Source organism: Octopus bimaculoides, chromosome 18, assembly GCF_046866305.1.
Source record: "Octopus bimaculoides isolate indiv1 chromosome 18, ASM4686630v1, whole genome shotgun sequence".
NCBI classification, from domain to species: domain Eukaryota; kingdom Metazoa; phylum Mollusca; class Cephalopoda; order Octopoda; family Octopodidae; genus Octopus; species Octopus bimaculoides.
This window is the reverse complement of record NC_142945.1, coordinates 20930452-20940451: the sequence shown is the minus strand read 5'-3', so window position 1 is coordinate 20940451 and position 10000 is coordinate 20930452. Positions and strand designations below refer to the sequence as shown.

Sequence of the window (10000 nt, the reverse complement as noted above, 5' to 3'; positions counted from 1 at the left end):
ATACATACATACACACACACAGACACACACACACACACATACATACATACATACATACATACATACATACATACATACTTACTTCATCTTTGTCCATCGAAGCAATGATGACCATCTAGTAATACTTAAGGATAACTGATGACTTGCACAGTAACTTTGATTAAAGTGAAGAAGAACTGCACACACCATCAACCTCGCTCCCTTCAACCGTGACCGTCTTCAGTCTAGTGGAAAGACCAAGTCAAGATGGCTGAATACAGAGACAGATGCAGAGGATGTCTAAGATGTCTTGCTTGTCACATCTTGCCCTCTGCACTTTGCAATGTGTTGCTACAACTGTTCTCCCCTCTGTTGAACCATGAAGGTCTCTTACACAAAGTTCACCATATTCAGTTTTCATACACATATGTAAGCATACCCTAGTATGCTAATTAATACATTGCTGGGACCCTGCCAACGTGCTGGTGGCTCCACATTCCCCAAAATCCTGGAACTCCCAAACTAGGGCCTCATTACCAGATGCTATTTTAAGTCATACCCAGGACAAAAACACATGCATAGATATATACATACACACAAATACATATGCACATATGCATATGTTTGAGGTGGTGCTCCAGCATGACCACAGCCACTTGGCTGAAACCCATAAATAAATAAATAAATATATATATATATACATCATCAACATCAGCATCAATATCAAAATCAATTCAAATTACAATCAAATGGAAATTGTAGAGGTGACCCTCGTGCTGGTGGCACGTAAAAAGCATCATCCGAGCATAGCAGATGCCAGTGCTGCTTTGACTAGCTTCCCTGCTGGTGGCACGTAAAAAGCACCATCTGATCATGGTCGATGCCATCTCCTCTGGCCCCTGTGCCGGTGGTACATAAAAAGCGCCTACTACACTCTTGGAGCAGTTGGCATTAGGAAGAGCATCCAGCTGTAGAAACACTGCCAGATCAAACTGGAGCTTGGTGCAACCTCGTGGCTTCCCAGACCCCAGTCAAACCGCCCGACCCATGCCAAAAGGACGTTAAACGATGATGATGATGATGATGATACATACATACATAGAGATAGATAGATAGATACAAAATGTGTGTGTGTGTGTGTGTGCGTGTATATAAATATATATATATATATGTACGTATATGTATTTGCATTCATATAGTATATGTGTGTGTGTATAACATCAGTGGGAGCTGATGATTCACTAGGGTGCTACTTTGAGTTTCACGCTTGTATAAACCTGTTCATTCAGGTGACTAAAAGCAAAATTTCTTCATTGGCTGAATTAATGTATACCAAGGAAGGTGAAATAATAATGAAGTGATTCATCAGTTTTATACAGACAGTTAAATTCTAACACATATATTGAGTACTTTTTGTACTGTATATACACATCCAGTGAAGGCACATGGCTTAGTGGTTAGGGCATACGGCTAACGATCATAAGGTTGTGAGTTCAGTTCCTGGTAACACATTGTGTCCTTGAGCAAGGCACTTTATTTCTCATTGCTCCAGTTCACTCAGCTGGCAAAAATGAGTAGTACCTGTATTTCAAAGGGCTGGCCTTGTCACACTATGTGTCATGCTGAGTCTCCCCGAGAACTACGTCAAGGGTACACGTGTCTGTGGATTGCTCAGTCACTTGCACGTTAATTTCACGAGCAGGCTGTTTCGTTGATCGTATCAGCTGGGACCCTCATCGTCGTAACCGACGGAGTGCTCCTTTATATACACATCCAAAAAAGTGTGTGTGTAGTGTTATATAAAAAATGATTTAACATTAAACTGAAGGATAAGATTTTGTCCCTTCCTCGAGGGGCTGCTCAAAGAGACTGATCTTAAAGCTACATGGTCATGAATTGCGATCCTTAACCACACAGATATTCCTATGCTCAAACACTCACACGTCATCGTCATTTAATGCCCGTTTTCCATGCTGGCATGGGTTGGATAGCTTGTCAGGAGCTGGCCAGCTGAAGAGCTGCCTGGGCTCCATGTCTGTTTTGGCATGGTTTCTATGGCTGGATGCTCTTCCTAATGCCAACCACTTCCCAGAGTGTGCTGGATGCTTTTTACATGCCACCAGTATCAGTACATGTCACACAGCACTGGCACAAGGGCATTTACATGTCACTGGCACCTGCAAGACAAAGACTTCTCAGCTGGGAGAGGGAATGGGGGCACGGCCATAAAGTCATGGCTGTAAAGGACATGCCTGTATGCATAGGTGGCTGCAATTTGACTTAACTTGACATGTCTTCTCAAGTACAGTAAATTACAAGTCCCTGTCCCTTGTCATCTCAGTGAGTCCCAGCATCTGAAGATCCTTTCTTAACACTTTGTCCCTCATCTTTCTGGGTTGATGAAATAAGTGCCAGTCAAGAACTGGGATCAATTAGGCCTTCCACCAAAATTTCAGGCCTTGTGCCTATAGTAGAAAGGATTATTATCATTAAGAGGGTAATCTGGCAGAATTGTTAAGGCATTGGTAAGCAGCATTTCTTCCAGCTCTTCATGTTCTGAGTTCAAATCCTGTGAAGGTGATCTTTGCCTTTCATCCTCTCAAAGTCAATAAAATGAGCACCAGCTGAACCCTAGGACTGAAGTAATTGACTCACCCTTACTCCTAAAATTGCTGGCCTTGTGCCAAAATTTGAAACCATTTTTTTTTTATCCTCCCTGTATTATAGATACCAATTATGAGATTAATACTATTTCTTCTATGAAGGGCAGTGGATTGGCAGAACTATACATGCATTGAATGAAATGCCTTGTGTTGTATGTTCTATGTCCAAATCACACCAAGGTTACCTTTGCCTTTTATTATTCTTGGGCTGATAAAATAAAACACAAGACTGATATAATTACACTGTGTAACAATTTTCATCCTTCAGTCGATAGTATTAAAAATGGCTAACATTTCCTTCAAATTTTGCTTTTGTTACATTTATTCAAACCCCAAAGAATCTTTCTCAACACATGGTTATGATGCTCCCCCACTACTCCAGATCATCATCAGAGATGCACATATTGTCAGCCACTAAGGTGACATGCTCAAGTGTTTAAAGTCAAGCAACTGACAAGCAAATCTGTGGTATTAAGCAGAATATTTGTTATAATGGTATTTCTGCTCCGGCAATTTAGCATTAAATCTGTGTGAAATGTAATAGAAAATAGGTCAGTTTTAAAACATTAATGTTCAGGTCACAAAGGCAAAGTTTGAAGGGAATAGTAGTCATTTCCTTTGGTTTCAAGATGGAAGCAAACAGGAAATAATACCAAAGACAAAAAAAAACATTAAAATTTTGTTACACAGTCTTATCGGTTCTCTTCCACCAAATTCTGACCTCGTGCCTATTTAAGAAGTTATCATTTACTTCTACTGTGTTATTGACAGTCACTTTGGCCAGTTTCTTAGTAGCTGAAGATGATGTTAATGCTCAAAATATTAAAGGCCAACAATAACAAATCAGGGCTAAAATGATGTAGACCCTCTACTTACCTGCAGGTAACGATTGCTGTCCATGGTGGTGATGGCACCGTTTGTATTGGCAGCAGTTGTGTTGTTGTTATAGGTGGTGTTCTTGGTAACAGTGTTGTTTGTGAAAGTGTTGGCTGTAGTGTTAGTGGTGTTGCTTGTGCCCATTCTACTTTTTGTGTTGGTGAGTCCATTATCGTTTCCTTTATCACTATTGCTGTGCAGTTGTTTATTGATTTCATTCTTTCGAAGGACCATTTCAGAATCTGACGCCTTGTAAATTGGTTTGTCGTATGTCGTATTCGTTTTTGTGCTTCCATAATTTCCGACATCTTTGGAGGTAAATTCCTCGACATCGGATTTCTCCTGAAATAACGGTACCACTGTTTTCTCGGTAACATCATATTTTCTTTCTTTCTCTTTGTTTTGCGTCAGAGAGTAAAATTCCAGCTCTTTTGGATTGAAGTCAAATTCTGCGTCAGTATCATCATCAGGAAAACTGTCCAGGCTAATGTCATGGGCGATTCTGGAAAGAGATTTAAAAAAAAAAAACAAAAACAATTAATATTGTCATCATGGAATTAAGTAAATTAAAAGATGAAATAATTAAACATCCAAATTTCTTTAATATAGGTACAGGAGTGGCTGTGTAGTAAGTACCTTGCTTACCAACCACATGGCTCTGGATTCAGTCCCACTGTGTGGCACCTTTGGCAGGTGTCTTCTACTATAGCCTCAGGCTGACCAAAGCCTTGTGAATGGATTTGGTAGACAGAAACTGAAGGAAGTCCATATAAATATGTATATATATATATATATATATATATATATATATATATATATATATATATATATATATATATATATATATATATATAATTGTTTAAAGAGAACAACAAACGTTAAGGCAAAGCAAACATCTCAAGTCATACACATTATCATTAGTGGAAAAAAATTCAAAGTCTTACACCTTGACAAACATTATTGGTGGGCTTATGTCCCCATAACTTAGCAGTTCAGCAAAAGAGGCCAATAGAATAAGTACTAAGCTTAAAAAATGAAACAAGTCCTGGGTTCAACTAAAACACTTCAAGGCGGTGCTGCAGTATGGCCACATTCAAATGGCTGAAGCAAGTAAAAGAATAAGAGAAAAAAAGAATCTGAGATGAGTCGTTAACCTCATTCCACTCCTCACGGCATTCTATATTTAATCAATTTTAATTAATCAATTAATTAAAATTTTGAGATTATCTCCCCTATCACTTTTATGAGAATTAGTCATTTAGAAAATGATTGGTCTCATTGGTGAAGGGTGTAATTTTAATAAATGTTTCTGAGGCTGCTATGTGAAGTATGCTAGCAGCAGCTTTACTATTTGGAGATATTTGCCTTATCTTTAAAGATGTTGCACTTCAGGGACAATGAGAAGCATGCACTAAATAATCACTATATGCAAAACCAAAGTTCACGCCAAATGATTTATCTTTAATACAGTGTATGCGTATATATACTCAGATACATTAATATATATATATATATATATATATATATATATATATATATATATATATATATATATATATATATATATATATGAGTATATGCATATATATGTACATGTATGTACATACCTTCATCTACATGTATATATAGATGCATATATGGGTACATGACGTTGCAAAAAAACATGGACAAAATGATAAACAAGGTACAGAAAACACACACGCCACATAGAGAACATTTCCTTCATCAGCTGCCACCATTATAACACTGGTGTTTCGAAGAGTTAGGGCAAGGCATACTATATATATATATATATATATATATATATATATATATATATATATATATATATATATATATATATATATACGTGTGCGTGTGTGTGTGTGTGTGTGTGTCATCATCATCATTTAACGTCCATTTACCATGCTGGCATGGGTTGGATGGTTTGACAGGAGACAACTCCAAGCTTCACTGTCTGTTTTGGCAGTCTTTATGCCTGGATGCCCTTCCTAACACCAACCACCTTACAGAGTGGACTGCATATATATATATATATATATATATATGTTTTCATTCATGTACTTTAACTACAGAATTAGAGCAGTTTAGTTCTTATTTCTAACAATGTAGGTGCTTCCTAACACCCTAGTTGCATTTAGTGACAATTATAATTCTCCATTTTTGGTGACACATTGCAAACTGCTGTTTATATTAATTTTATATATACACATTAGCAAATCGCCAAATCCTCTAATAATTTGGATGATGAAAACATAAATACTAATGGTGAAGTGAGTCCGAAAAGAGCCAAAGAATCAAGCGACCTTAACTGATGAGGCAACGAAAATTGCCAACACTGACTTCAGTATTAAGAATTCTCAGTTGACACTTTTCAGACAATTGTGTGGATGTTAGTGTGTATGTTTTCATTCATGCGTGTTAACAACAGCATTAGAGTGGTTTAGCTCTTATTTCTAGCAATGTGGGTGTTTTCTAACACCCCAGTCACTTTTAGTGACAATTATAATTCTCCTTTTTGATGAAGCATTACAAACTGCTGTTTATATTAATTTTATATATATATATATATATATATATATATATACATGTGTATGGTGTGTAGATATACACACACACATAAATACATACATACATATATTCATGTGTATGTACCTATATATTATTTTACAGGCCCACACCCCCAACACCCATACTGTTAGGATTGGCACTCTCAACGTCGGCACGCTGAAAGGTAGATCTGGTGAAATTGTTGAGATGCTTGAACGGAGATGCGTAGATATGTGCTGCATCCAGGAAGTAAGATGGAGAGGAGGTTCTGCAAGGTTCCTCACAGGCAAAGAACACAGGTACAAGATTTTCTGGGCAGGGAACACTGACGGGGTCGGGGGCGTAGGAATACTTCTAGCGGAGAAATGGGTGGATAAGGTAATCGAGGTCGTTAGAGTAAGTGACAGAGTACTTAAGATCAGACTAGTGCTTCATCATAGATTAGCTACTGTCATCTCAGCCTATGCACCTCAACCTGGGCTACCAGATGGTCTGAAAGACCAATTCTATGACACCCTCTTGCAAACTACCTCGTCGACGAGTGACAGGGACCTTCTCTTTGTGGCTGGAGACTTCAACGGTCATGTCGGACGTCGTGCTGGGGGCTTCCATGGCATACATGGAGGCTATGGCTTCGGTTCCCGCAACGAGGAGGGAACCAGACTGCTGGAGTTCTGTGATGCAACCAATCTTATAGTCTGCAATACCAACTTCAGGAAACCTGCCAGTCACCTAGTCACCTACCGCTCCGGCAGACACTCTAGCCAAATCGACTACATCCTCGCCAGAAATAGGGAAAGAGGGCGGCTTATAAATGCCAAAACCTACCCTGGCGAAGAATGTACCCCACAACATAGATTAGTAGTTAGCGACTTTGGGATCAAGGCAAAATGGGTGCCCAGAATTAGACAGGCTTGGAGAAGAAGGGTGTGGAAGCTTAAAGACCCTGCAAACGGACAGAGACTTAGAGACAAGTTACTTGAAGCATTTAACGAAATAGAAGGGGATATAGCATCATACAACGTGGAAGACAATTGGAGATTTCTGCGGGACAACCTGTTGAAAGCCACCGACCAGATTTGTGGGTGGTGTAAGGTCCCCTCCCAACCCAGAGTAACGTGGTGGTGGAACAAGGAGGTAGACAGGGCTATTAGACAAAAGAAACAAGCTTGGAAGGACTGGAAGAACGGTGGTAGCAGGGAATTGTACCAATGTGCCAGAAGGGAGGCTAGGCGACAGGTTTATTTAGCCAGAGGGGAAGCAGATAAGGAAAGATTTGCCAATGTTCTGCGCCGTGAGGACCAAAGACTCGAGGTATTTCGGGTTGCAAGACAGTGTAGGAGAGAGAATAGTGATGTTGTAGGAGAGAAATGTGTTCGCATGGATGATGGTACGCTTGCATTAAATGAGGATGCAAAGAAAGAGGTCTGGAGATGCCACTACGATAGATTGCTTAATAAAGAGAATGAATGGGAGAAAGAGAGCCTGCCTTATGTCGACCCAATAGAGGGACCAGCTATCCGAGTTGATAGTACCAGGGTAGATAAAGCAATTAAGAGTATGAAGACCGGGAAAGCCCCCGGCCCATCAGGAATCACTGCAGAGATGCTCAAAATATCTGGCAGTGTTGGCTATAGCCTAGTCACCCGTATTACGAACCAGGTGATACACGAAGGAGTCATACCCTATGACTGGTGTAGCAGCATCATAGTCAACTGCTACAAAGGTAAAGGGGACGCTTTAGATACAAATAATTACAGAGGCATCAAGCTGTTAGATCAGGTTATGAAAGTTACAGAGAGGGTCATAGCCCAACTAATTAGGGAGCGAATCAATTTAGATGAGATGCAGTTTGGGTTCGTGCCAGGTAAAAGCACTACTGATGCCTTATTTCTAGTGAGACAGTTGCAAGAGAAATACCTAGCCAAGGATAAACCTCTGTACCTGGCTTTCGTTGACATGGAGAAAGCCTTTGACAGGGTCCCCCGATCCCTTATCTGGTGGTCAATGAGGAAACTTGGGATAGAAGAATGGCTAGTGAGAGCTGTGCGAGCCATGTACAGAGATGCGGCCAGTAAGGTGAGGGTTGGAAATGAGTACAGCAATGAATTCCGGGTAGAGGTAGGGGTCCACCAAGGTTCCGTCCTCAGCCCCCTATTATTTACCATAGTCCTCCAGGCAATCACAGAGGAGTTCAAGACAGGTTGCCCCTGGGAGCTCCTCTATGCTGATGACCTTGCCCTAATTGCGGAGTCACTATCAGAACTAGAGGAGAAGTTTCAGGTGTGGAAGCAAGGTCTAGAATTGAAGGGCCTTAGAGTCAACCTAGCTAAAACCAAAATCCTAATAAGTAGGAAGGTAGATAAAACACAAACCCCTTCAGGTAGATGGCCCTGCTCAGTATGTAGAAAAGGAGTAGGTAGTAACTCTATAAGATGTACCCGGTGCAAGCTATGGACACATAAGAGGTGCAGCAACATCAAAGGCAGGTTAACTAGCAAGTTAGTTTTTGTTTGTGGCAGATGTTCAGGTGCAATAAAGACTGCAAACAAACAGGAAACAACTTCTATCTCATTCCAGGGTGAAAAACTAGAGGTAGTCGATAGCTTCCGCTATCTGGGCGACCAAGTTAGTAGTGGGGGTGGGTGCGCTGAAAGTGTAGCTGCTAGAATAAGAATAGCCTGGGCAAAGTTTAGAGAGCTCTTACCCCTGCTGGCGACAAAGGGACTCTCACTCAGAGTAAAAGGCAGACTGTATGACGCATGCGTACGAACAACCATGCTACATGGCAGTGAAACATGGGCTGTAACTGCTGAGGACATACGTAAGCTCGCAAGGAATGAAGCCAGTATGCTCCGTTGGATGTGTAATGTCAATGTGAATACCCGTCAGAGTGTAAGTATCTTGAGAGAAAAGCTGAACATTAGAAGCATCAGTTGTGGCGTGCAAGAGAGACGATTGCGCTGGTATGGACATGTGGTGAGAATGGAGGAGGATAGCTGCGTGAAAAAGTGCCACACCCTAACAGTTGAGGGAACCCGTGGAAGAGGTAGGCCCAGGAAGACCTGGGCTGAGGTGGTGAGGCAAGACCTTCGTACATTGGGCCTCACCGAGGCGATGACTACGGACCGAGACCTTTGGAAATGGGCTGTGCGTGAGAAGACCCGGCAAGCCAAGTAAGATCGTTGCCAGTGCCCCTGGACTGGTTCTTGTGCGGGTGGCACATGAGATGCACCATTTTGAGCGTGGCCGTTGCCAGTACCGCCTGACTGGCTCCTGTAGGATTTTCGAGCGAGATCGTTGCCAGTGCCCCTGGACTGGCTTGTGCGGGTGGCACATAAAAGACACCATTTCGAGCGTGGCCGTTTTCGTGCGGGTGACACGTAAAAGCACCCACTACACTCTCTGAGTGGTTGGCGTTAGGAAGGGCATCCAGCTGTAGAAACTCTGCCAAATCAGACTGGAGCCTGGTGTTGCCATCCGGTTTCACCAGTCCTCAGTCAAATCGTCCAACCCATGCTAGCATGGAAAGCGGACGTTAAACGATGATGATGATGATGATGATGATATATATATATATATATATATATACATGTGTATGGTGTGTAGATATACACACACACATAAATACATACATACATATATTCATGTGTATGTACCTATATATTATTTATATATATATATATATATATATATATATATATATATATATATATATATATATACATATATATATATCTATATACATATATTTGATTACAGAGGATCCATAACAGATGGAAGCATATAGAAGTGAAGCACACCGCAGTTATTGGCTGGCCAGAATGACGCAAATCCGACAGTTAAGTAATCCAATATCATACCACAAATGAATCAATGATGGGAAGTTCTCTGTTGTTTGGTAGTCGACAACTCTGATAGTTGGATACTTT

General features: G+C 40.8%; 1 protein-coding gene across 2 annotated transcripts in view; it reads right to left on the bottom strand.

Annotated features, from left to right (window-relative positions):
- Positions 1-10000, bottom strand: part of LOC106869929 (uncharacterized) — a 113929-nt gene that overhangs the window by 43929 nt on the left and 60000 nt on the right. For both annotated transcript variants that reach the window (XM_014915865.3, XM_014915866.3), the window contains exon 2: positions 3519-4020. In XM_014915865.3, coding sequence (XP_014771351.1) covers positions 3519-4020 — 502 coding nt within the window. The remainder of the gene's footprint in view (positions 1-3518; positions 4021-10000) is intronic.